General features: G+C 47.8%; 12 protein-coding genes across 12 annotated transcripts; 8 read left to right on the top strand and 4 right to left on the bottom strand.

Moving 5' to 3' along the window:
* Positions 1-468: 468 nt before the first annotated feature.
* On the top strand, positions 469-2,091 carry EXG3 (Glucan 1,3-beta-glucosidase 3; the record flags this gene model as incomplete). Its single annotated transcript, XM_024466367.1, has 1 exon — positions 469-2,091. One exon carries the CDS (start codon positions 469-471, stop codon positions 2,089-2,091), a length of 1,623 nt encoding a protein of 540 aa, XP_024326170.1.
* A 290-nt stretch (positions 2,092-2,381) lies between these two features.
* On the bottom strand, positions 2,382-3,188 carry VC83_02710 (uncharacterized protein; the record flags this gene model as incomplete). Its single annotated transcript, XM_024466366.1, has 1 exon — positions 2,382-3,188. The coding sequence occupies one exon, from the start codon at positions 3,186-3,188 to the stop codon at positions 2,382-2,384; it is 807 nt and encodes a 268-aa protein (XP_024326171.1).
* Positions 3,189-3,729: 541 nt separating this feature from the next.
* Positions 3,730-4,662, top strand: VC83_02709 (uncharacterized protein; the record flags this gene model as incomplete). The annotated part of the gene is made up of 3 exons (XM_024466365.1): positions 3,730-3,889; positions 3,950-4,042; positions 4,094-4,662. 3 exons carry the CDS (start codon positions 3,730-3,732, stop codon positions 4,660-4,662), a joined length of 822 nt encoding a protein of 273 aa, XP_024326387.1.
* A 624-nt stretch (positions 4,663-5,286) lies between these two features.
* Positions 5,287-7,161, top strand: VC83_02708 (uncharacterized protein; the record flags this gene model as incomplete). Its single annotated transcript, XM_024466364.1, has 3 exons — positions 5,287-5,349; positions 5,401-5,531; positions 5,595-7,161. 3 exons carry the CDS (start codon positions 5,287-5,289, stop codon positions 7,159-7,161), a joined length of 1,761 nt encoding a protein of 586 aa, XP_024326386.1.
* A 479-nt stretch (positions 7,162-7,640) lies between these two features.
* VC83_02707 (uncharacterized protein) lies at positions 7,641-8,040 on the top strand (the record flags this gene model as incomplete). Its single annotated transcript, XM_024466363.1, has 2 exons — positions 7,641-7,784; positions 7,918-8,040. The coding sequence occupies 2 exons, from the start codon at positions 7,641-7,643 to the stop codon at positions 8,038-8,040; spliced, it is 267 nt and encodes an 88-aa protein (XP_024326381.1).
* Positions 8,041-16,571: 8,531 nt separating this feature from the next.
* Positions 16,572-17,668, top strand: VC83_02706 (uncharacterized protein). Its single transcript, XM_024466362.1, has 3 exons — positions 16,572-16,707; positions 16,998-17,319; positions 17,454-17,668. The coding sequence occupies exons 1-3, from the start codon at positions 16,663-16,665 to the stop codon at positions 17,588-17,590; spliced, it is 504 nt and encodes a 167-aa protein (XP_024326380.1). The 5' UTR covers positions 16,572-16,662; the 3' UTR covers positions 17,591-17,668.
* On the bottom strand, positions 17,669-19,856 carry VC83_02705 (uncharacterized protein). Its single transcript, XM_024466361.1, has 4 exons — positions 19,644-19,856; positions 18,791-19,152; positions 18,630-18,741; positions 17,669-18,572 (listed from the first exon to the last, which is right to left on the bottom strand). Exons 1-4 carry the CDS (start codon positions 19,664-19,666, stop codon positions 17,954-17,956), a joined length of 1,116 nt encoding a protein of 371 aa, XP_024326379.1. The 5' UTR covers positions 19,667-19,856; the 3' UTR covers positions 17,669-17,953.
* A 36-nt stretch (positions 19,857-19,892) lies between these two features.
* VC83_02704 (uncharacterized protein) lies at positions 19,893-21,562 on the top strand. Its single transcript, XM_024466360.1, has 2 exons — positions 19,893-20,409; positions 20,458-21,562. Exons 1-2 carry the CDS (start codon positions 20,173-20,175, stop codon positions 21,466-21,468), a joined length of 1,248 nt encoding a protein of 415 aa, XP_024326378.1. The 5' UTR covers positions 19,893-20,172; the 3' UTR covers positions 21,469-21,562.
* Positions 21,563-21,742: 180 nt separating this feature from the next.
* Positions 21,743-23,013, top strand: VC83_02703 (uncharacterized protein). Its single transcript, XM_024466359.1, has 2 exons — positions 21,743-21,978; positions 22,124-23,013. The coding sequence occupies exons 1-2, from the start codon at positions 21,873-21,875 to the stop codon at positions 22,969-22,971; spliced, it is 954 nt and encodes a 317-aa protein (XP_024326385.1). The 5' UTR covers positions 21,743-21,872; the 3' UTR covers positions 22,972-23,013.
* VC83_02702 (uncharacterized protein) lies at positions 23,014-23,553 on the bottom strand (the record flags this gene model as incomplete). The annotated part of the gene is made up of 1 exon (XM_024466358.1): positions 23,014-23,553. One exon carries the CDS (start codon positions 23,551-23,553, stop codon positions 23,242-23,244), a length of 312 nt encoding a protein of 103 aa, XP_024326384.1. The 3' UTR covers positions 23,014-23,241.
* Positions 23,554-23,861: 308 nt separating this feature from the next.
* VC83_02701 (uncharacterized protein) lies at positions 23,862-24,264 on the bottom strand (the record flags this gene model as incomplete). The annotated part of the gene is made up of 1 exon (XM_024466357.1): positions 23,862-24,264. The coding sequence occupies exon 1, from the start codon at positions 24,237-24,239 to the stop codon at positions 23,862-23,864; it is 378 nt and encodes a 125-aa protein (XP_024326383.1). The 5' UTR covers positions 24,240-24,264.
* A 208-nt stretch (positions 24,265-24,472) lies between these two features.
* On the top strand, positions 24,473-25,638 carry VC83_02700 (uncharacterized protein; the record flags this gene model as incomplete). The annotated part of the gene is made up of 2 exons (XM_024466356.1): positions 24,473-25,016; positions 25,361-25,638. 2 exons carry the CDS (start codon positions 24,473-24,475, stop codon positions 25,636-25,638), a joined length of 822 nt encoding a protein of 273 aa, XP_024326382.1.
* Positions 25,639-25,879: the final 241 nt, after the last annotated feature.

Below are 25,879 nucleotides of genomic sequence, written 5' to 3'. Positions count from 1 at the left end.
GAAGGCTGCAGAAGATAAGGCGACGAAAGAGTACCTAGAGCGGATGGAGCTGGAGTACGAGAAAAGAGAAGGTGGAGCTTAAATGTGTCATGTATCAAACCAAGGCGAAGGGACACAGGCGAGGAATACTAGACACTCTCCAATACATAATATCTACTGTAAATTAATTAAAGATATAATGACATATAAGTTCACATGTTCCACCTGGCATTGTAATTCCCACGCATCACTGCTGCTGGTTAACTTCTCACAAGTGTCACATGGTGGCGATTGGGGGGCAAGACCGACGACGTCGCCTATGACGTAGGCTGTCGATCTTCAGTCTTGCCATAAGTATTGATAGAATACTTATCATCATAGATAATCACTCCTATGTCCAGAACCAGAGATAAACTATTATCTCTGTGCTTCTCAGTATTTATTCGACTACGATTTAAGTGCCATCCTTAACTATCTCTTTTTATAACGATGAAGTCCATCATCGACCGTGCGAAAAGACGCATCTCGGACTTCACGGACTCCAACCCTCCCCCCCCCCAATCTCCTCAAGCTACCACCACCAGTACGCCCCATGCTGCTTCATCTATCCGTCCCATAACTTGCCAAGATATTTTTCGCTACCGGTACCACCACGGCACGAACCTTGGCTCCATATTCGTCCTAGAGCGTTGGCTGTTCCCTTCCTTGTTCTCCGCTCCAGGAGACTCTGAGCTCGCTGCTGTAACATCCTCTCTTTCCGAAATTGGGCTTGATAAAACCAAAGAACGCTGGAAAAACCATTGGGATTTTGCGTTGTCAGACGACGATATTCAATTTCTTGTCCACGAGGCGAAATGTACCAGCATCCGGCTCCCCATTGGGTATTTCACTCTCGGCCCTGCATTTTGCCAGGGGACGCCGTTTGAGGCCGCCGCGGATGTCTACGTATCGGCATGGGCGGCTGTGTGCAATCTCGTACGACGAGTAAACGATGCTGGGATTGGGGTTCTCCTTGACGTCCACGCGCTCCCTGGGGGCGCAAATAAGGACATGCACTCAGGGACTGATAGTGGGAAAGCTGAGCTCTGGGACCATTGGAATACAGGGAGAAAGAACCGAGAAATGGCCAAGAAGGTGGTATTGCAAGTCGTCAGCGAAGCTGCGAACATGAAAGGTATTGTAGGAGTGCAGATTGTCAACGAGGCCGTCGCAGGCGCACATAAATTGCATGAATGGTACGACGACGTATTGAGGGAGATACAGGACATTGATCCGACGATGCCAATTTATGTGAGCGATGCATGGGACCTGAACGGTTCTCTGAGGTGGGTTGAGAACAGAAGGCATCGGGGTGGAAATCCGGTCGTCGTGGACACGCACAAGTACTACACCTTCAGCGAGGCCGATCGCGCAAAGGCACCGCAACATATTATCTCGCAAGTGCCCCATGAGCTAGGAGAGATTGACAAGTATTCTGGTAGAGTCCATGATCGGGGGGCAGCGCAAATAGTTATCGGGGAGTACAGCTGCGTACTAGACGGCAAGACCTGGTCTCGATCTGACCCATCTCAGAAAGACGATCTCGTTCGTCAATTTGGGAATGCTCAGAGTGAAAGATGGCGAGAGAAGACCGGAGGCACCTATTTCTGGACTGCAAAGATGGAATGGATGGACGGCGGTGAGTGGGGTTTCTTCGAGCAGGTTAAAAAGCGTACGATTGTAGCGCCTCCGTGGCTGTTCTTGAATCCGAGTGACGTACAGCACCGTGCGGATGAGGCAACGAGATCCAAAGAATCTACCTTCAGTCGAGCATTGGGGAGCCACGTTGAGTATTGGAGCCAAACAGCGCCTGGCAAGAAATTTGAGCATCACTGGTACGGTGAAGGGTGGGATGCAGGGTGGGAGGATGCAAAGTGCTTCTGGCTGGCGAGATCCGAGGGCCACATGGGAGAGGTTGCGAGTAGCTCTGGCGGTGCAGAGAAGATTGGGTGCTTGGAAATATGGGTTCGAAAACGTCTCCAGGAAAGTTGGAAGGAAGGGGGATCAGTATGGGAGTGGGAACACGGGTTTCGGGCTGGAGTAAAAGCATTCGAAGGGATAGTCGGGCTTTGAAAAATGCATTTAAACCCTTTTGATAGGCACTGATGTTCTCCTAGTGAAGCTATTCTAGGTGTTTCCCTAATCCCCTTAGTGATTATGGAGCCTGTCGTCTCGAGGTAGGATATGGCTCTCAATTGATATTGAGATGCTGCATCACCAGACATTTCGGCAGGCGTAGTCTCTTGCATTGGCCGTTGTCCTTAATCTTTGGCGCAACTGCCTCCGTTCCTATTACCCATTGCCGTTTCGTATAATTCAAACCGTCAACGCCATTGATTACATTGTACCATACTCTTGGGGTATCATAGATGCAAGCCTCCATCATCATCGGTGGTCAGCCTCTCTTCCAATCTCCTCCTGAGCTCCTCGTCTGACAATGTGCCTCCTCGAGCTGTATTTGCGCCATCCGCACCATCCGCACCATCCGCACCATCCGCACCATCCGCACCATCCACACCATCCACACCATCCGCACCATCAGCACCATTCGTGTCATTCGTGGCTGTACCGGTCGTATTATTTCCTGCGCTTTGTATAGCTCCTTGCACGCTAGTGATGTCGTCGTCCATTGCCAGAACACCATTGGTAATCCGACCGGTTTGAAATGTGCCATCCGTCCACGCCGAGTGTGCCCTAGTAGAATCATCACTCAGACGCTCTGTGGAACCGCTCTCACGTCTTGCAAGTAGCCCTTGCAGGGTCCGCAAATCTTCGCTTTCCCTCGCCGTCAATTCCTCTGAAGACCCCGTCGCAGCTGCCCGTCCAGCTCCAGATTCTCCATTCTCTCCGCCCAACAGGTCAATCCCATCTTCTCCCACAAACTCTCCCCACCCCACACCTCTTTTCTCCGCTTCTTGCCGTAGCAGCGCCACCCGCTCCCTCATACGTTCCATCACGATGGAGTTTTCCGCGATAGCTTCGACGCATACGATATCCGGCTCCTGACCTGTTGGTGGGCGTGCATAGGGCTCCAGCTGTGCGTTTGAGTATTCGAGGTGGGCGAGAGAGTTGCGCAGCTCTGCTGCCTTGAGGTGGAGGGTTGAGAGTGGAAGAGCTTCAAGGGCCGCCGCAAACGCTACGGTGCCGATGGGAAGTGCGTCAGACGACATGACGAGAGAGATTGAGTAGGACGGCCAAGGAAAGATCTGACTCTATAGTCGGTAAAGTGGTGAAGGTATGGTGGGTTGATCCTGCGAAGCTCCGTAGTGGAGTTGTTGGTGTATGAGGTTGATAATTGTTTACTTGGATAGCGTGGGGGTTGATGTGTGGTGTTCTAGAGCAGCTCCGTCGTTCGGTTCCGTATCAATAAGCTTCAGCCACAAGTGCCGAATACAGCAATCGCGACCAAGCTATCGTCCCTTGCAAAGGCACTTTCACGTATTAAATATTAGGCTATATTGCTTCTGACCGAGGATTTCTAATTAGGCCCCAAAATCTCCAAAATCTCCACAATCTCAGACGATTTTCAGTCTATGCTCCATATGGGGCGGGGTCTGGTGCGGAGGTATCTCAGTCCTTAGCCGCGTGTTAGACAAAGTGGGGGTTATGGCGGGGTATAAAGAGGTGTAACCCTTTGGCTTACTGACATTGCTGACACCCGATGATTACCGGCAACAAATCCATCAATATCAATAGCAACTAACCGAAACCATGGCGATGATACAGGCAAACAGACTGAAGAAGGTCTTGGACAACGGAGATAAGGCCTGGGGCATCTGGCAGACCATCCCAGGAACCAATGTCTCGAGGGCTTGTGCGAATAGCGGAGTGGACTGGGTCCTTGTTGACTGTGAGCATGGGAATATCGCTGGTATGGCACAATTCTCATCATTTATGCTGCATTTATAAGGCTAAACAATGATGTCTGCAGATGCCGCTATGCACGAGTCCGTAGGAGCCATTGCTGCAACTGGGGTGAGTCCGATTGTCAGGATACCTGACAACCAGGGTTGGCTCGTAAAGCGTGAGTGGGATTGAACAACTCTCTTTGATAGAAAATATTAAAAGTATCTAGGTGCGCTGGACTGTGGAGCCCACGGAGTACTTGTCCCTCTCCTGAACACAGTTGAGGATGCTGAGAAACTCGTCAAATCTGCCAAGTTCCCACCTCAAGGTATCAGAGGCTTTGGCTCTCCATTCTCCCAGGGAGCCTTTTCTGCAACGATGACAGCTGGGGAGTATCTTGTCCAGGCCAACTCCGCTCTCCTCACAATCGTCCAAATTGAGACTGCCGAGGCCCTGGCGAACGTTGACGGGATCGCGGCAGTCCCTGGCGTGGATGTCCTCTTTGTGGGGCCATTCGACCTTGGAAATGCACTGGGTTATCCGATTACGGGCCGAACAATGCACCCGGAGCTGGAGGCTGCTATTGCAAAGGTTCTAGCTGCTGCGCAAAAGGCGGGTAAAAAATCGGGGATTTACACCCCAAGTGGTGAACAGGCGAATAAGATGGCCAGGCTGGGCTTCGACATGATCAATATCACGGCAGACGCGATTGCGCTGGCGGTGTTTTTGGGGTCAGAAGTAGGCAAGGCTAAAGGTGGGCAGTCAACTGAGAAGATGACCGGACCATATGGAAAATAGACGATATAGTCGAATAGAATATGTATTCCTTAAGGCAGGGCCTCCGCGTCGTTCATCTTCTTTTGGACTTCTTCGGCAGTGAATCGGTGCATAAGCTTTTTTGCTTTTCCGGATAGCTCAGGGTCTTCCTCAGGGGATGACGCGTTGGTGACGTGGATCTGACTAAAATTAGCTATTGCATTGATCGATATTGAAATACTAACCACTGGGGTGTCAAATTCATATAAGTTCCTCCATACTGTCTGATCTGGCTTCATGACATTGATCTCTCTGTATACAAATGGCCGGACATCCCACACATCCGAGAGAGTTTGTTTCGCATCGGTGCAGAGTTTACAGCCGTCTCGCGTGAAGAAAGTTATACGACAGGCTTGGAAAAGCCGTGTAGCTGCACGCATCTCAAGTGAACAAGGCGCTGAATGGTGGTAATGTAAAGTTTATAGCTTGTTTGCGGAAGCATGTGCTTATCGTGGATACCTCTCGGAGCTACGTAATAATTATCCGGCGTAGACCACCCACTGGGTTTGACTCGATAGAACATTCCGCATGACTGCCAATTTGCTGCGTAGACCAAAGTATCTGCTTGCTTTTTGATTGAACGATGACGGGTGCGTCTAAGGACAAATGGCTACCGTTCTCGCCGCCCTTTGGAGAATGATCGTGAAAGTCGTCTTGTTGTGGATGAGTGTAAGAAGACCAACTCGATAATATTATGGATATCGCTGACATGGTCTCTAGAGATTTTGGAGTTGGTTGACATGGAAGAAGCCAACAGATGTGTGGGTCAATATTCTCCAGAATGCACAATCATATGAGGAGTGGGAAGAGGCGGCCTTTCAACTAGACGTGTTGCTCGGGAATGACTTATGGTACGGCACGATCCCGCTGGCTGTGTAGCACTGCAAGCTTCAAAGAAACTAACAATTGCATAGGCGCCAGAATCCAATCTCAAAATACTATGATTACCGCCTCATCCACGAGCGACTTCAATCCATAATCGTTGCCCGCGAAGACAACGATGTTATTACCCTCGTCAATCTACTTCGCTCTGGCCTCGTCAGGAACCTCGGCAACATCACTGCTCCACGACTCTTCAACCGCGCCTTTGCTGGCACGAAATTACTTATCGAAGATTATATCACGCAGGTCGCCTTTGCCACCTCATTTGTGGCAGCTTTGCCGGCAACAGCAGGCACAGATGGAAATGTAACGGCAACGGGGCTTAGTAACCAAGCAAAACTAGACGTACTTCATGATACGAGACAAGCATTTGGAAGGAGTACTTTGGTGCTGCAAGGAGGAGAGATATTTGGCATGTGTCACCTGGGCGTTGTAAAAGCGCTGTATCTGAGGGGACTTCTACCTAGGATCATTACAGGAACTGCCACTGGGGCGCTAATTGCCGCATTAGTGGGGGTGCACACCGAAGACGAGCTCTTAGAATTCCTAACGGGCGATGGAATTGACCTGAGTGCTTTTGGAGGCGGAAACGATGGGGACCTAAAGAAGAGGCCACCAAAAGATGGCGGCTGGTGGGCGACGCTGAAACAGAGAACGAAGAGGTTCTACCGGGAGGGATATTTCCTGGATATCTCCGTTTTAGAAGATTGCGTGAGGGCCAATGTTGGAGATTTAACATTCGAGGAGGCCTACAATCGCACGAAACGAGTCCTCAATATCACGGTGGCTACGGTAGGCCATGGTAGTGTACCGTCACTTTTGAACTACCTCACGGCACCTAATGTTCTTATTTGGTCAGCCGCTCTTGCATCAAACGTGTCGAACCCGACGCTCTATGGCCGCTCTGTCAATCTATTGTCGAAGTCCCTCGATGGCACTATCGTGCCTTGGTTCCCTTCCGAATCCGCCACCTTCCGTCCCTGGACGCATGCCACCTATTCGGACCGGGACTCGCCCCTGACGCGGGTCGCCGAGTTATTCAACGTAAACCACTTTATCATCTCACAGGCACGCCCATACCTTGTACCATTCCTGCAAAGCGATATGCATGGTCCATCAGGCAGCTATGCGCGACGGGGCAGGACGAGTTTTACAAGTCACCTATTGAGGCTAATAACCATGGAAATACATCATCGTCTCTCGCAGCTTGACTCTCTTGGCGTTCTTCCGGCGAGCACCAGACGATTCCTCATTGACGAAACAGTTACCGGCGCAAGTGTGACGCTTGTCCCAGAACTAAGCACTGGGGATTTCCTTCGCCTCCTGGAGACCCCCACTTGTGGGAGTCTTGATCATTGGATCCTCTGTGGCGAGAAAAGCGTGTGGCCCGCTGTTTCGGCGTTGAAGGTTCGGTGTGCTGTGGAAAGTGAGTTGGACCGAGGATACCAGTTCGTTAGGAGAAGAAAGGCCGGGGGACTGAGGAGGAGAGCGAGTACGTTAGATACGAGCCATGCGACCCACGAGACGAGGGAGCGGACGAGTAGCTCTGGTGGAAATTGGAAATCCGATGTAAAAAGCACGGGGGAGATGCAAAGCTAGAGTTAGTGTTTCGGCATGCCTGTACGGAACAAGGTGAGCCAAAGGGGAAGCATAGCGAAAATCTTCGATGGATATTCAATCTAAGTAATGAGAATATATTGCCACATCAACTGCATCATTCCAGATTGGTCATCCGTCCACCTCAGCGCCACTACACGCTAAAATGCGACTGCACACCCTCTTCAATCCCTCATTCATATCCCCCTTGCCAGATATTAAGCCCCTGTCTCCGATTTCGCAGTCTAGGAGTACTCAAGGCTGCAGTCCGGGCAACTGTGCATGAGGTGCCACGATGACGGTATTCGGAAGCCGCAAGGCTAACTTGGGCGCTTGCGGACTATGCAGCCACGATTTACAGACCCCGGAAGGGCCTCTTTTCGCTCGGAAATTTGAGGATTTAGATATTTCCGCATCTGAGCAAAACCATCCCCTTTTGCCTATTATGAGAACCGTAGTTCTCATAATAGGCAAAAGGAAAAATGTCAGAGAATACGCAATCGATCAGTTGGGGTCTCTCAAACGCTCACATCTACCGAATCTACAACAAGAAGCACTCTATCAAAGCAGCGGTCAAGGACTTCATGGGTTTGGCAGCATATGGAAGGTGGTCTAGATGCAGTCTTGTTGGTTAACGGCGAGCTGTATTGGCGATGCCTATACTAGTGAGCTACAAGCACTTAGGAGGCACTCGATCAATAGCAGCACACCTTACGCAGGCGTATAACAAGAGGGATACAAAGGTCCAACAGCATTTAGAAGGGGTTTAAGAAGGAGATCCGCTCTATGTTTAGCAATATCGACGAGGTTAAGACCGCAGAAGACCATATGTACGGACTGAAGCAGACTAGTAGCGCCCTCACGTACACTACGGAGTTCTAAAGATATAGCAACCAAACTAATTGGGATACCTACGTGCTCATTAGCTACTACCGTCGTGGACTAAAGAGCCATGTCCGTATAGAACTCGCGTGTATAGAACATCAACTAAAAGACATAGTCTTGCTTATTAAACATATAGGACCTACAACCGGCTGTACGAGTTCTAGAAGGAGCGACGAACTTGCGACAACCTAAAGAAAGAGTTATAAATATTGAGGTAACAAAGGTCGAAAGAGAGACAACCATTCTTAAGACAACTAGTAGTTAGACCTAATAGAACTCGATGCTACCTTTAAGCAAAGCAACCGCCTATACAACCCTAACAAGGAGCGACAGCTTAAGGAACGGCTCTACTTTAACTATAACAAGCCTAGACATATAGCGCGAAATTGCAAGCAATCAAAGAAAGGGGACGGTAGACAAAAGTATAGCAAACAGCTTAATGCCACTTAGTAGGGTTAAGGCGGGTATAGTTAGGCTGCAGCCTAGCCCCGCTAGCCCTGTGACTTCCTAGGTCATGTTACCAAGCTAAGTTCTGCTAGCCCTATAACTGACGTCACATTACCATAGCGATAACACTAGGTCCCCCTCCTAAAGGCCTAGTCCCTTAGGTCTTGCTGATTAAGGAAATCACTAGTTACTTAAGTAGGGTAATGCCTACTTAATTGTGTAATGATGGGTGCACCAGATATGAGAATCTAGCCACCCAAGGAAGGGATGATTTTACTAAGACAACACACTGTCTTAGGAAACAGAGCCAAAGGGTTGTAGCTTAGACTATTCCACAACGCAGCAATCAGGTGTGTGATGTAGTGAAGTGGTTCAGACAAGTTGCAACAAATGTTGAGTCTGGGAACTCAGGGGTAAGTCAGAGGTTAACACCTCACTGACTTTTCAGAAACAAGGAGTAACAAGATGAATGCTTGGAAGCTTGTAAAAGACGGGGAAGTATGTGATAGTCGATTTACTGTATTGCCTGCTTGCCCTTTCTTAAGGAAAAGGCAATCCTATTTATGCCAAAGGAGTGTAGTTCTCTCATTTTCCATGACTTTCCATGACTAACCAGGCTTGGTAAATGTATTAGAAATCAAGTGCGACCCACAACTAGCTTGCTAATCATGTAGCGAATGTAAGAGAATCCCATAGAACCATCTCTTGGGTTCCTAGCCTATAGGAAGTGAAAAGGAGGTCCAAGGTCAGAGTACCTATAGACAAATTATGTCATAACTTAACCAATCTTGTGGGTAACTAAGGAGCGATGACGTGTAATGAATCATAGAGGGTTGTAGAAGCTTTTGGAGCTATCGTTCATGTTCCTAGGCCTCTAGTTGGTAGAGATATGCCATGTGGTAGTATTGGCCCACCCCCTTAAGGAGGAGATTTTCTTAATAACTTGTTCAATGAGTGTCCAAATGATATGCCGTGATGTATGTAGCATAAACAGATGTAGTAGAAGAGTTTGCAGCAATCGTTGAGTAGTATTGCTTCTGTTGTTGGTGTGATAAGCCAAGATATGTATGGTGACTTGTAGGTTTGAGGAGGAGATTTCTAAGTTTGCTCTTGAGTTTGATAGCAAACTGAGTGCAACAAATGTCAGTATGACACCATGAGGCACGACGCCACTATATAAGTAGATAGTATTTCCTTAGATAGGAGCTTTGTGCTCAACTCAATATAGTATTCTCTACAATACTGTAACGTGTTACTTGGAAAGCCTTTGTGTCTAATCCCCTGCCTCCTCTGTCAAGTCAACCTTACGCAAGAAACCTCTGTGTCTTCTATCGTTTAGAAGTCAGCGTTACAAGCAGGCATACAAAGTGTAATAATGTTGTGTTCCTTGCAGTATTCCTCAAACTCATCTGAGTGGTGGCTCTCATGACCATCAAGGACTAAGAGGCGATAACCACCAACACTCCGGGTCTTTGTATGCTACTCAAAATGCTGAATCCAATCCATGCCTCTCTCGTTTGTAGTCCAGACATTTTCTGTAACAGCAATTACCCAATCGCTTGGAAATCCACTGTTCTCATACCAAGATGCAAGGTGGTTTTTGCCTGCAACAATGACAAATGGCGGCACTGCCCAACCTTGAGAACTAACACCTTGGATTACTGTAACCCATTCCCGATTGCCAGGCTGTACCTTCTTTGCTTTTGTACGCCCATCTGAGCTTGTCACAACCATAGCAGTTGAGATAATGCCCATCATAAACCCAGTCTCATCAAAGTTGTAGATATCTGCTTCATTGATGCCATATTTTGCAATTGTGTTGCGTAGAAGCTCAACCAACAACGGATGACTTCTGGGTCCTCGCACTTAGCCCTCTGGTAGTCGTATTTGCGCTGGAAGCGTGTCCGGAGCTCTACACGCAGCTTAACAAAGTTTGAAGCCCAACGCGACCCGACGCGTGGCGCGTCGCATGTTGCAAGTAGCCGATTTGCCATATCTTCAACAATAGACAACTGAGGAGGAAATCCTTTTGTAGCTAGGTCGAGTATGTATTGAACAAGGACTGATTCCTCTAGATTTGTCAATTTCCGTGAGTTGGCTTGTGTCATACTGACATTTGTTGCACTCAGTTTGCTATCAAACTCAAGAGCAAACTTAGAAATCTCCTCCTCAAACCTACAAGTCACCATACATATCTTGGCTTATCACACCAACAACAGAAGCAATACTACTCAACGATTGCTGCAAACTCTTCTACTACATCTGTTTATGCTACATACATCACGGCATATCATTTGGACACTCATTGAACAAGTTATTAAGAAAATCTCCTCCTTAAGGGGGTGGGCCAATACTACCACATGGCATATCTCTACCAACTAGAGGCCTAGAAACATGAACGATAGCTCTAGAAGCTTCTACAACCCTCTATGATTCATTACACGTCATCGCTCCTTAGTTACCCACAAGATTGGTTAAGTTATGACATAATTTATCTATAGGTACTCTGACCTTGGACCTCCTTTTCACTTCCTATAGGCTAGGAACCCAAGAGATGGTTCTATGGGATTCTCTTACGTTCACTACATGATTAGCAAGCTAGTTGTGGGTCGCACTTGATTTCTAATACATTTACCAAGCCTGGTTAGTCATGGAAAGTCATGGAAAATGAGAGAACTACACTCCTTTGGCATAAATAGGATTGCCCTTTCCTTAAGAAAGGGCAAGCAGGCAATACAGTAAATTGACTAGCACATACTTCTACGTCTTTTCCAAGCTTCCAAGCATTGATCTTGTTATTCTCTGTTTTTGAAAAGTCAGTGAGGTGCTAACCTCTGACTTACCCCTGAGTTCTCAGACTCAACATTTGTTGCAACTTGTCTAAACCACTTCACCACATCATACACCTGATTGCTGCGTTGTGGAATAGTCTAAGCTACAACCCTTTGGCTCTGTTTCCTAAGACAGTGTGTTGTCTTAGTAAATTCATCCCTTCCTTGGGTGGCTAGATTCTCATATCTGGTGCACCCACCATTACATCTTGGTGCTTTCCATTCAAGTATAGTTTGGACTTTTGCGGGGTCCATTCTCATGCCGTAGATTCCAATGATAAGCCCTAGGAATTTTGTTTCTTGGACATAGATTCACATTTTGCAATGTCTGCTTGTAGTCCAGCTTCGCGGAGCTTCTGTAAAACCATTTGCACGTGCTGGGTATGCTCAGATCGATGCGCACTATAGATGAGAAGATCATCCATATATGCTGTAACAAATTTGTTTATGTATTCCATAAGGGTTTCGTTCATATATCGCTGGAATATTGCAGGGCCATTTGTAAGGCCAAGCGAGGACCTTGTACTTGTATGATCCAAATCTCGTCTTAAAGGTAGTGAGATCTTCATCTTCTTTTGTTTGCATATGGATTTGATTAAATGCATGACGAATGTCAATCTTTGTAAGATATTTGGCACCTGTGATCTGAGCCAATGTTTCATCGATGAGGGGTAGCGGGTATGAGTCTTTTCTTGTAATGGCATTTAACTTGTGGTAATCATCCGCCACCTGGTTTGCAGACGAAAAGGACAGGAGAGGCAAAGGGAGCTTTGCTAGCTTCAATAAATCCTTTCGACAAGTTGTCGTCAATATATTTCTTCACAAGATCAAGTTCCTCCTTTGACATGTTGTAAAGGGGTGCATGTCCTAATTTCGAATCTTGTTCTAAGACGATGTGGTGGTCTGCATATCGGTGAGGGGGGAGTTCATCTGCAGCCTGCTTTGAGAACACATCGGATATTCATGGAACTCCTTTGGGAGAATTAGTTTTGGGTCAATTTCCTTCACTTTCTCCTTTGCCTGTTCAGCGAGTATATCTTTAAATGATACTGCAAAAACCTCAGCTCCCTTCTGCTTCTGAAGCATATTAAATGGTGCGGCTCCAATCATTGCGACAGTGCATGTGTTCTTGTTCTTATAAGGAGGTTGGAGGGCTGGCTACCAAGCTTTGTCATCTTGTATTTGCTTATTGACTTGGGGTAATGTAGGTTTCGGATTTTGAGTATTCGTTGGTGTAGTGTGCTGGCAATGACCTTTAGTAATATGACTTGGTCATTTACCATATCAAGTATAACTCCATGTTGCTTCATCCAAGCCTTCCCAAGAATGACAGAATGTTTCCCAAGAGTGGTGATGAATAGAGGGCATAGACTTTCAACATGGTCTTGGACCTGTAGGCGAGGGTATATAGCATGAGTGATGGGAGGGGCTGCTGTTCCATCAAAGCCTTGAATAGGGCGTGGCTTTAAAAGCTCTATTGGTGATATGCCTTCTATCTCACAAATTCGTTCTGTGTCAACAGCATTCACAAAGTTTCCTCCAGTAGCTCCAGTATCGATAAGAGCTTGTGCTTTGATTTTTGATTTTCCTATCATACAAGTAACTATGAATGGAGTATCTGGATCTAATCCAAAGCTTGAGGAAGAAGTTGCATTCTGGCTGTCATGACACCTTCAGTGACGTCTTGTCTGAAGGTTATTCTTTTCCCGAAAGTGGAGCATCATAAGTGCTAACTTCGTGGACTTGAGCATTCTTGGTAGGACATTCATAAGCTCGGTGTCCAGTTTGCTGGCAATGGAAGCAGCGGCTTTCCTGCATTAACTTCTTAGTTGCAGGGTTCTGATGTGGTGCACAATATAGTCTTGGTGGTCTAAAGCCAGCAGGTGGGTTTGTAGTAGGCTGCTTAGCCTTACTGTGAAAGTCTTGTGGCTTAAAGGCTTGCTGAATAACTCGAGGGACAGTGCAAGCATCTTGGATTTGAAGTTGCTGGATATTCTGATCAATCAGTAAGCACTTTTGTGCAAAGGCATGGAGAGAGCTTGGATTTATCTCTGCTATTAAAGCAGTCTGCATCTTCGTATTAACCTTATGGCGGAGGTCATCAATGAGGGTCTCCTCTGAGTAATCCAGTTCAACAGTGAGTCTCTGGAACTCTGCCCAAAAGGTAGGAAAGTTATCCTTGTTTTGGAAGAGCTTTCTATAAGCGCATTGTGCAGTAAAGCGGCGCTCTGGATCACTGAAGACTCTTGTAACGCTGACTTCTAAACGATAGAAGACACAGAGGTTTCTTGCGTAAGGTTGACTTGACAGAGGAGGCAGGGGATTAGACACAAAGGCTTTCCAAGTAACACGTTACAGTATTGTAAAGAATACTATATTGAGTTGAGCACGAAGCTCCTATCTAAGGAAATACTATCTACTTATATAGTGGCGTCGTGCCTCATGGGTAATCTGGATAGTTGGCGGATAGCTAGATATTCAGGATAGTTCATGGATAGCTCAACTATCCAATATCCACTAGTTTCTGCAACTATCCATTAGCCCCGTCATGGCAGCCTACCCCGCTTGCCCCCTGTGACTCACACGTCACGTTACTAGGTCCTGGTCCTGTAACCATGATGTCACGTTACCGTAGCCGTAACAACTCTGTCTAGGACTTCATACATTTCCTCTACAGTTTGAAACTTGTTCTGAGTAGATCGAAGGCGTGGATTGATGTGAGAGGAGGCTTTGCCACCTAGTCTGCTTTGCACATAACCCATCTGAAGGGCTGGAGTAGGAAAATGGTCAAGGTTCGCCTCGAGCTTCATCTTTATCTTAATGCTCCAATCGTCATAAGCTGGCTCTATTCCGTCTGTGAGAGTAGGAGGGTCTGGGATCTTAGTGGATTTCTGGTGTGATTCTCTATTGCGAGTAGTGCTGCTTTTTGACTTCTCATTTTCAAGATATTTCACAACAGCAGCTTGTCCTACCATTGTCTGCTCATGAGCTTGGATAACCTCTTGTAGCTGGCTGATATTGTCATCATATGTAGCCTTCTCCTCTCGACTCTTCTGGAGGGTAGTATTGTAGAGCTGGGTGACATGATCATAATCCTCCATCATCTGCTTTTGGATTTGAAGTGCAGCCTCTCTCTGGGCTTGGCTCCAGGTGCTCATAACTGAGAGGTCTTTAAGCTACCAAATGCGAAGGGTAGCTTGGTGTTCTGGATCCTCGAGTAGTGTTTCCCTTCTATTGTAGGTGTGGCTTTCTAAGCAGTCCTCATTGCTTGTAGTAGATTGGGTTTCTTGTCCTTGATCTTGACTCCTGTCACGGATGACAAGTTCTTGTGCATCGCGTGCCATTATAGCAGGCTTCACTTCTTGTCCTTGGAATTGTTGAGGTCAGGATCTTCTTCTGACTTTGTTGGTATCAGGAACTAGACACATATGTGGTGAAGGCCCTATTTGCAGTTGTCGGCCGTACGAGCCACTCAAGAGGAGCGCACTTCCGTCACAGTTATATCCTTGTTGAGGGAGCGTCACGGAAAGGTCTAATTCTGCTGATATAAAGTTCTGGGTTCTGATGCTTGAGTGTGGTATTGAGTTGACTTGTGGTTTCTGGATTTGATGTTCTGGTATTCTGGTTCTGGTTCTGGTTCAATGTGTAGCTCTGGTTGGTCCGAGTTTCGATTTCTGGTTCTGGAGGTTCTGTTGCTCAAAGGTTGTGCTGGTTTCTGGTTTGAGGGTTCTGTTGCTCGAAGGTTTGTGCTGGTTTCTAGTTTCTTGCTCAGGATGAGCTAATGAAGAAAAGAGATTCAATCTTATGTTACAATGGTCATAGAGGTCATGATGCCAGTCCAGGAAAAGTAATCTAGATTGAATCTAAAGAGAGAAGAAGAAGAAGAAGAAGGAAGGAAGGTGAGGCTATTCCTCATAACATACAGTTGTCTGCTCAGCGGTTGTAACCTTGTGGCTAAGGCTACACCCGCAATCCCCATAACAACTGTAATAACCGTAATAACCGTAACAACCATAACAACCGTAACAACCGTAACAACCGTAACAAGCTGTGACAAGCTGTGAGCTGTAATCGTAACAGACAGGGGTTATATGCGAGCGTTTCCTACAGTGGTTTGATAATGAGATGCAGGGATGGAAGGTCATCTTACTCCTTGACAACTTTTCAGGCCATGAACTCAGTGTACAAAAGATAGGAGGGCTAGACAGCCTTGAAAATGTCAAGATTTGATGGCTTCCGCCAAATACTACCTCTTACTAGCAGCCTCTAGATCAAGGGATAATCACATCCTTCAAACTCCATTATCAACGACAATGGGTTGATTATATCCTCCGAATCCTCTAGACTAATAAAGATCCGAATAAGACTGTTAACCCTCCTGCTGAAGAGATCAATGATCTAGATGACTATGTAATAGAGGCAATTATCGAAACTTACAGTCGAGATCAAGAATGATATAGGAGAGGGAGACGAAGAGATAGAGCCTCCTGTCTCTATATCTAAGGCTATTTGTGCTCTTGAGACTCTATAACTATTTGAGATAGCTAGGGAGGACAGATCACACAATATTAAGGTGTTAGATAGACTTGGAAGAGAGCTCTTGATGTTAAAAGTCTCAAAAAGAACCAGAGGACTCTAGATAACTTTTTTGTATGTAAATAGAACAATACTTGTGAAAATACGTCTTGAAACTCGTGACCCCCGATATAAGGATACCTCGGTTTATCCTTATTTTATTGTAGCCCCGATGGTATCCTTATATCGGGGTTTACTGTATCTTAATAACCATAAGGCTAATTGCCTTAAAATTCAATTAGTGCTGTTTAAACGCCTATAAAAGGCCAAGTACATTGTTTTATAATTTATTATTTAACTGTTGTTAAGATATTTAGTTACAAAGTTTGTGATTTTTGTAAAATGAGCTGGGCCACTCGCTTGTGTGGGCGGCCATTCGCATGTGAAATACGTTAATTTACTATGTGACTTTGCTTCCACCTACGATTAAGTAAATAGGCTCTCTGAATATAAATAACAATATTGATGCGCAAAGAGAGCAGTAAGATTCATTTCTTCTTCTAAAATTCCTCTTGAAGCACTTTCCATTCCATGACCTCTTGCGCCATAATTTCCCGCGCAAGATGCCAGTGCCAGAGCAAAACCACCCCGCGACCCGAGCACCAGATCGCACTTAGCGCGAGTACCACAATGCACCACCATGGCGGGGAAGTGTAACACTGTCAGCTCCCATAAACATCAATCGTTTCAACATCCATATTAACGCCTTAACTTTTAAGACTCGATCTTTCCAGGTTATTCCGAATCCCCAACAAAAGCTGCTATCATGTCGGACGGATTTTCCACCTTAGTCCCTGCGTTTACTCTGAAGGTATGCGATCTGTCTTCTTCTTTGGGCTGCGGGGTATCGCGTCAGCAGCGATGGTTTCGATTTCTACCCCTGGTCTTCTCTGCTCGTGGCGTCAAATTATGAGTATACTTATCCTGAAATATTTGTTGTCGTTTATATACCTGTGACCTGTCATCTGTCGCTTTTATTTTTTACTCACCTTCGTCCATTGCCGCCCTGTCAGCCGAGCTTCTTTCTTCCCCTCTCAACTGCGATGCGTCAAATCACGACCTAATGCCCTTTCTCATATGCCCACCACTAACATCCCGCAGGCCAATATCAAGGCTCACCCAATTACAGGTGCTACCAGTCAACACCCAGGAGGCATCTCAGTTGTTGATATCACATCTGGGAGCCTAACCTCTGAGCCTGGCTACCCGATTAAACTCAATGCCTCTTTCATTAGTGGCAGCGACTACATCAAGCCTGATACGTCCGGAGACTTCTTTCGCCTCGACGTGAAGTCTCTCCTCAAAGACGAGTCTGGCGCCTTGATCACCCTCTACTACACAGGCCACATCGAGACGACCGAGGCTATTTTCAAAGTCCTGGGCGGGGCTCCAGATGCCAAGACTATCGAGTTCGGGAATATTTGTGAGTACCACACCTTCCTATATCCTATTTTCGAATAGATCCTCAAACACTTTCACTGCCTCTTTCACCTATCCAACTCCCTGTCCCTCACGCCTCCTGTGCCGCCCATAATACTTGTCTAATACTGTTTCCAGCAACCCACGTAACCTTTGAAACCGGCTCCGAAGAACTCCGTCCTCTGGAGCAGAAGATCTACGTTGGCAATGGTCGCTTCATTGTCGAGGACGGAAACCTAACCGTCGAGTACAAAATCAGTCAGGTGCAGGCCTAATCACGTCTTCGTAGTTAGCAAGCGTTAAAGATCACATGAAAGTATCAAGCAAATAGAACGATGTTGAATCAAATATGATTTCCGTCGTTGATGTTTTTATCCATTCTTAAATGCGCTCATGTAGTGCTGGCTTGAGTGAACATGTTGATGTTGTGATGAAGTACGCATGTATGTAAACAACTAGGCCAATGGGTGAGACGCACGCATCTCATCCCATCCCATCCCTTCCTTTCATTTCTCATTCCGAGTGCGATGTGTATCCCTCGATCATGTCATTACCCAAGGCAACCACGCTTTGTTATGCTGCGACACTACCCAACGTTTTGCACAACAATCGGGGAGGCCCCTCGTCTAACTGCCGATCTAGGCAGCGCCGCTGATCTCCAGCAACCTCTTTCCCGCCTCGACGTTGGCGCAAGCATATGCGCGGCTCTCGGGAGGGAATGTGCCGTTTGCAGCCCAGAGATCAACCAGAGGCTGCATCGGGTCCAGCTCATGCGGCTTTAGCATCTCCAGCGCCATAGAAGTGAGGATAAAGTGCGAGAAGCAGCTGTTGAGTTGTTTCTCCAGGCTCAGGTCATAGAAGGGCTCGCTGAAGTGGGCCCAGTACAGGTGGGCGTAGACGCGGAACATCTGGCGGAAGATGGCTTGGCAAACTTGGACGAACTCGGGAGGGAATCCGGATGACTTGCCGACCCAGTCGGAACCAGACAAGGCGGCGATAGGAATGGTCGAGGAGGTCGGTGGGGCGGGGATGGGTGTTCCGGCGTTTGATAAACCCGAACCTGAGGGGTAGGTACTGGCGGAGGCGGGGCCGGGAGCGGCAGTGTTATAGGCGAACGACACCGAGGCAGGGTCTGTGGGGAAGATATCGGTGTTTTCGACCTTGCCAGAGATCCAGCGTTGCATCAGGGAGATGTACTCGTGCGCAGGGACCTCAACAGGTTCACGGCGGGAGTTAAGCCAGGTGAAAGAGTGGTTTCTTGTGTGCGTTAGGATATGAAATAGGAGATGTGGAAAGGGGCCAGGGGGTTCTTACGCTCCAGCTGACATGCGGGAGCAGGTCTTTGGGTTGCAGATGGTGGTTCCATCTTCATCCTTCTCATGGATCACACGAACAAATAGCCAAAGATTGCGATAGTGCTCAACCACTGTAATGTTTAGCTCCAGAACAATTAGAGCGAGTATCGAGTAGCTCACCTTGATGTGCCACCCATTCACCCTGTTCCAAAGTCTTTGGTTTGGCCGACAGGGTCATAAAGTTACCCTTGACAATATGCTTGGCATGCATTGCGTTCAGCCATAATGGCTTTGGCCTGGGTAGGTTGTATCCAGACAGCGGGTCGGAGCTGTTCGTGGCCGGAGGAGCAGCCGATTCACCTAGTGACATAGACGATGAAAGGGACGGCGAAGCTGGGAGAGGGGGCATGCGCGGTGCTAGGTTTGGTGCGGGGTTGCTGTTTTGAACGTTGGGGACCGGAGGGGGCCCTTGACCATCGTTAGATCCCACTGGAGTCTTAGATTGACCAGTCTTACTCTGGGCTCCGCGAAAGCGGCCGCTGCTATAGTAGCAGGAATGTCAGCATAGATCTTCAGCTCGACGATCGTGACAATGACACAAGGGCAAGACTGCGCTGGCTGCTTTGCTCGCTCATACTGATCCCTCTCGAAAATATTCAACACATCCTCTAATGGAGAATTGGACAAGGAGTGTAAGTCTAAAACGAGGAGGGTGACCATACAATCTGGGTCAACGTCCACGCCACTTCGAGAGTGAAAGTAGCTGCTTGCCCATGAAAGTGAAGACGGAAGTCCCGCCAATGACAACGTAAACTCTATTCTGCTGAAAACTCCTCACTTGAGGGTGACATATATCAATATATCATTCGTGTGCCGTTGGCTTAGCCCCCGCTGAGGGGAGAAAGGATAAAAGCGGCACCAGCGTCAAACACAGAATCTTGCTGTCATAGAAGCCCAATAGTAACAGCCTCCGGCACATAGTCAAGCCCCTTCTCCGATCTTCATTCAAGAAAAGAAACAGTTGAGAACTTACATGCCACTGAATAGGTTGGACATCTTGAGGCCGGTCACGAGTCTGAAACTCGGTCAAACGATCGGGGGTGGATGTTGTTGTGCCACAGATAGAGCCCTGAAAGAGCAGAATGGTATCGGATAAGTTCTGCCCTTAAACGATAAACGGTGCTTAAGTTCTCAATCCTCTTTATAAACGTGAATATGGACAAGTCACTTTGGTACTGATTCTTGAACCGGCGCCCAATATAGGAGTTCCAAAAGGCTGAGACGTCCAAGTTACACGCTCGCTTATTGGCCAATCATTTCCTTAGGTGTACCAGTCGCAGCTGCTCATATCAGCCTTGCTGAATTGCAAGGTGACCACAGGTCCCGAAATCAATCATCGAGTAACAAATTCCGACACTACCGTCCTTCACCTGTCTGGACCCGTGTCAATTCCTACCAGCGCTTCTCTGGATTTCACAGCGCAAATACGCTTCTGATACTTTATCACTCACAAAGAACGCTGCAAGGCTCCAAGCAATTAACACGCTGCAGACATTGGCGACATGTCTTCCGAGCCCGAAGATCTCATTGATGAAGATAACTTGTTTGGCGATGATGATGATGCTGCTGGATCACCGGCTGCTCGTGATCTGAGTGATAGGGAACTGGACTCAGGTGACGATGAAGGACGTGACGACAGAATCGATCGACATGAGCCCGTATTGCCAGAACAACGAGAGGCACGCCTTATGGATGTCTATGCCGTGCCGCATCCAGTCCCAACTCCCACAGATGGCGAAGTGAGTGCGAATTCTCTTTGGCGCAATAATTGACTAACCTTGCTGAAGCTTCACACCATGCGCGTTCCCGAATTTGTGAAAATACAAGCGGACGCCTTCAACAAGGAGGGCTTTGTTGCGCCAATACCAGACTCGCAATCCCAATCGGCATATGCAACAGCTACTTCTACTATCCGTTACCGAAAGAATGAATCAACTGGTCTCCTTGAAAGCAACACCCTTTTCAACAAATGGAGCGATGGATCAGTTACGATCAGCATCGGAGACGTTACCTACGAACTGACGTCTAAACCCCTCGCACCGACAGGTTCCAAGGAGTACAACGATGTCCTTGATTCCCACACTTATCTTGCGACCCCATACATCGCGTCTCAAGTGATGCAGGTCGTTGGCCATGTCACCAACCAGTACACAGTTGCGCTCAACGACAACCTCCAAGACACAGCAATCATGAAGCTCAGGGCTGCAATGGAGAAGTCCGGCCGCCATAATGACCATAAAGATGGCACTGCACTTATCTCTGTCACTCATGATCCAGACTTGCAGAAGAGGCAAGCTGAGCAAGCTGAACGCGAGCGTCTCAAATCCCAGAAGCGCCGCGAGGCAGCCAATGCACGCGCCGACCAGGCAGTGGGACGCGTTCGCGGAGCTATCGGCAGTGGGCTATCCCTTGATGATCTTGAAGGCCGAGCACGTGGCATCTCTTCGAAGAAGAAGAGGCCTGCGCCAAAAGGAGGACGTAAAGCACGCAGGGCAGATTATGATTCCGATGATGATTTGTCCAGGGGTAGGGACGATGAATATGACCTGGAGGATGACTTTTTGGCGCCGAGTGATGAGGAACAGGAGCCGGAGACCGGGGACGAAAGTGAGGAAGAGGAGTATGAAGGAGAGAGCCACAGGACGAAGAAACAGAAAACCGATGCAGGATCAGAGGAGGATGCGGAGGGAGAGGATGAGGACGTTGGTGCCGTACCAAGCGCTTCAGCTCAGGCTGGGGGTGAAGGTGGTGGAAGGAGGAAAAGGCAGGTTATTCAAGACGATGAGGACGACGAGTAAGGTGTTTGCATATCCGGGAGTTAATATAGCGATGTATACGGGCGGCATTGGCCACTGCGAGTGAGAAACCGGCGGCTAGTTTCTACAATGCAGGGTAGTGAATTTAAACTTGTATTTGTATTATTTTACTGCATCTTTTAATGCCCCCCAATGAAATGTGAACGGCATCTTGCCAAGACAATGCAGTTTAAGCAAAATGTGACGTAATTGAGTCGATATTTAACATTTTGGTTTCGTTTCCGTGAAATTCTGCCACCGCCTACGGCTCAACCTACCAAACTCGATTAGATAGCAATGGACGTGAATATTCCAGAGAGGTTGGGCGAGCTTCAAGAACTCTCATCCAACACACATGTTGGGAATATCCAAACGCCTCTAAAGCTGGGACCCATTAGACGAAAACAATGGCTCAAAAATGTGTTCACCAGGGCTGTGGGCTGATGTACACTGAGCCAGCGGCGAGTTGCACATATCACGCCGGACCGCCTGTATTCCATGAGGGGCAGAAAGGTACGTCAACAAATGAATGTGGATTAGAGCTCAACAACAGAGATCTCCGGTCTTTATGAACCCATGTGGCTTGTAGAATTGGTTTAATACTATGGCCCTTGCCAATATAGGCCCCGAAATTCCCCTGCTAACGAAACCCTACCAGGCTGGAAGTGCTGCAAGCCCCGCGTTCTCACCTTCGACGAATTCATGACAATCCCACCCTGCACAACTGGCACGCACAGCACCACCGATCTCCCACCTGCGATTGAGAAGAAAAAAGCCCCCGAAGAGGCACCACAACCGTCCCTCGATGTGGACAAGGGCCCTACGCGGAAGCCTGTCGTTACCCCGCAAAATGCACCTACCCCACCACCACCAGAGCCGCCGTCCGAGTCCGACAACCAGAGCCTTGAGATCTCCGAAGGCAAGACCTGCCGCCGAAAGGCTTGCGGCGCCACATATAAAAAGGGACAGAGCAGAGAGGGCGAGAAGTGCACTCACCACCCTGGGGCGCCCATCTTCCATGAGGGTAGCAAGGGTTATAGCTGCTGTAAGCGACGCGTTCTGGAGTTTGACGAGTTCATGAGAATTGAGGGGTGCAAGAAGAAAGATAGACATCTGTTTATTGGCAGTGGGAAGAAGGATAAGAAGGACGAACTCAGTGGAGGAGAGGAGAAGGTTGAGACTGTGAGGCATGATTACTACCAAACAGGAGCCACCGTTATCGCGAGCTTGTTCCTAAAGAAGATCGTGAAGGAGGAGTCGACTGTCAAATTCACACCCCAGGCTGTAGAACTGAACCTCAAAACCTCAGATGCTCTGCCAAAAAGGTACGCGAAGACCCTGGAGCTTTTTGGGCCCATTGATCCAGAGGCGAGCAGCTTCAAGATCATGGGCACCAAGCTAGAACTTACGCTGGTGAAGGGCGATGGGCAGGCGTGGCCTGTGCTTAGGGCTGACGAGAAGAGGACAGGAGAGATTTTTCAGGTTGGACGGGCAGGTATGGCGTAGTTCCAACCTGATATACAAACGAATAGAACGATAGGAGGATTAACTGCATCATATTCTTCTTGTTATCTATATACGTGGTATCGTCCCTCATTTGTCATCTCTCATGTATCATATATGGTATGCGTATATACACCAGTATATCCTGTCTTAAACTCTTAAGCTCTCCAAAGTGCCTACCACCCATTCCATAAGTTGGTGGCACTCAAGACCGCTCATGTCGTCCTTGGCGTCCAAGCATCTTCCACGACCTGTCTATATACGGACCCAGTCTTACTCCCTAACCCTGGGACCAGCAACCCCACAACCACTCGATCCCTGAACCGTTGAGCTGTGTAGCGCGGCTTGTAATAAGCTTGCAATATTGTAATAAGCTTGCAATATTGTAATAAGCTTGCAATATTGTAATAAGCTTGCAATATTGTAATAAGCTTGCAATATCTTCCATAGTCTGATCTCAAGCATCACGAGGCCAAGACTGTATATGTCGAACCCCTTGGAATACGACTTCCTATCGATCCCCTCCAGACTACTCGGATACCGGTGGAGGTCCAACGACGACGGATTCCGACTAGCCACGTTCATCTTGATCACTTGTTCTGGACGGGAAGAGTCAAATCCCAGTAGGAACGGTGACGATATGTCCGGCACTAGGGCGGCATTTACTGTCGGTTTGCTCGCCAAATCCGAGATTGCGGAGGGAAAGAAGAGGATATCGTGGCTGCAAACCGACTTGTGCAGCCAGTCAAGGGAGTGGAAGGACCACAGGCCAACAGCCAGGCTATGAGCGAGTTTGAAGCGTTCCCCTAAATCGGGGGTGCGGTAGTCGTTGGAGGAGATGACGGAATATAGCGTTGGGAAGCCGGAGAGTCGTACACGACTCCGAAACGTGACTAGTTGGTATCATCGGTATATCCTAGGCAATCGATTGTATGAAGATCTGGGTGCCGCGCCGAGGCCGAATGCACCATTCCCCTCTCACCCGAGGGGCTATTGTAAGCAGCCAGGCTGCGCCGAGTCTCCTTGTCCGTGACTTCGAGCAGCGGCCGCTGAATCTTTAAGGCGAACGTTGGCTTGAAATTAGCTGTGGGCTTGGAGTCCAGGTTTATGCGCAGTTGTTTTAGATTAGAGGCGGTTAGCTGCGGGTAGACGTCATTGCTAGCGCTCTCAAGCAGGCCCAACTTCGCGAGGTCCTCCTTGAAGGAGTTCGTTCTGCCATTTGCGGTGTAGCGTCGCCAGGCGGGAGGGCGGGAAGAGCTGCTCAAGCCCATCGTTGTAGTCTTTCAGATCTTGGAGGAAGAAATGGAATTTATCTTTGTCACCGATGACCCATTTGGCGCGCAAGTGTAGCACTGAGGTGATACACTGTAGCAGCGGGTATCATTACTGTATATAGATTAGTTATAATTATAATAGGTTAGACTACAACTTTGATTCAACATGCAAATGTGAAGCTGTGAAGCTGTATGAGTAGTATAACGATAATATAGACTATAACAGCAATATGAACCCCTATTATTCGTCGTTTCAAGTCGATATCTCGACTTCCCAAGCCTCCTCATCCCGTCCAGTACCCTCGAATCCTCCGGATAGCTTCCGTTTCCACTCGCCAGCGCCTAGTTTCCAAAGCGAACCATATTCACAGCCGCATACTAATGCATTCCTTCTGGCAGACGAAGCCGATACCGTTCATACTGCTGAATATATCCAAACTGAAGGCTTCATAAGTGATAATAGCCAAAGCTATACTCAGTTAGCAACTGATACTGAAAGAGGAGGCAATAATAATGATAAGGGAAAGGGGCGAAAGGCTGGAAAGGGGCTTACCGAAAGTGAGAAGACGATAGTCTTACAGATCTGCTTTGATAAAGCAGAGCTGTACGGCCATATGGCCGACCGGGCGTTTTGGAGGCTTGTGACTCGAGAGTTTGAGTCTATCCAAAGCACAACTCATAACTCCCTTGGGCGGCTTGTGAGTACTCTCGTTCGTGAGCGCCAGGAAGAGCTTTCGACAAGGCTGGAAGGGGAGAGCGGTGTTACGATATCAAGTGCGCCTTGCAGCTCGAGTGGGGGTTCAGGGGTGTGGGGAGCTTTCCGGGGTTGGAGCGAAGTTTTCAGTTGTGGAGTGAATTCTCAGAACTGGTCTCGCTAAAGAGAATTCACTCCACAATAGCTGTATATAGATCGAGCCACTGCTCGAGTGCTCCTCTTCTCTTTCCTTTCTTCTCTAGATTGAGTTTAATTCATAATACCCAACTGGCGCCCTATGCCTTGGTGAACCGTGACAAGCGGAGAAGAAGATCCGCCAACTTCATATACCCAAGCTATCGACACTTGGATTGAAGTTGTAACAGTAAGGGGCGCCCGGAAAGAAGTGCTTGACGCTGCAAAGGGCACGAAGGAGGCCGAAACGGAAGCGTCTTTGATGTGGAGGAGGACGCAGACATCACGGTTCTGAGAAAGAACTGCGACGTTATCACAGACTTCGCCCCCTATTCCAACATCGCCATTAACCCCTTCAGTTTCGACTGCCTCTCGAAAGCGAAAGCGTTATACGAGGGCTTCTTCTCCTCCAATAGCAGCTGCCGAACTCGTGTCGATTGCAAATCGGATTGCAACTTCCCTAGAAGGGGGTGGAGGTGCAGCACCATCAAGGATATCAGCTGTTGAAGAAGGGCTTCGGGATCTGCAAAAGGAAGTCAGCAAGATTCTCAGTATACTGTGAGAAGGAGGGGGGCAAAGTGTCATACTGACATTTGTTGCACTCAGTTTGCTATCAAACTCAAGAGCAAACTTAGAAATCTCCTCCTCAAACCTACAAGTCACCATACATATCTTGGCTTATCACACCAACAACAGAAGCAATACTACTCAACGATTGCTGCAAACTCTTCTACTACATCTGTTTATG

The sequence above is a fragment of the Pseudogymnoascus destructans genome, assembly GCF_001641265.1.
Source record: "Pseudogymnoascus destructans isolate 20631-21 unplaced genomic scaffold scaffold_5, whole genome shotgun sequence".
NCBI classification, from domain to species: domain Eukaryota; kingdom Fungi; phylum Ascomycota; class Leotiomycetes; order Thelebolales; family Thelebolaceae; genus Pseudogymnoascus; species Pseudogymnoascus destructans.
This window is presented reverse-complemented; position numbering and strand designations above follow the sequence as displayed.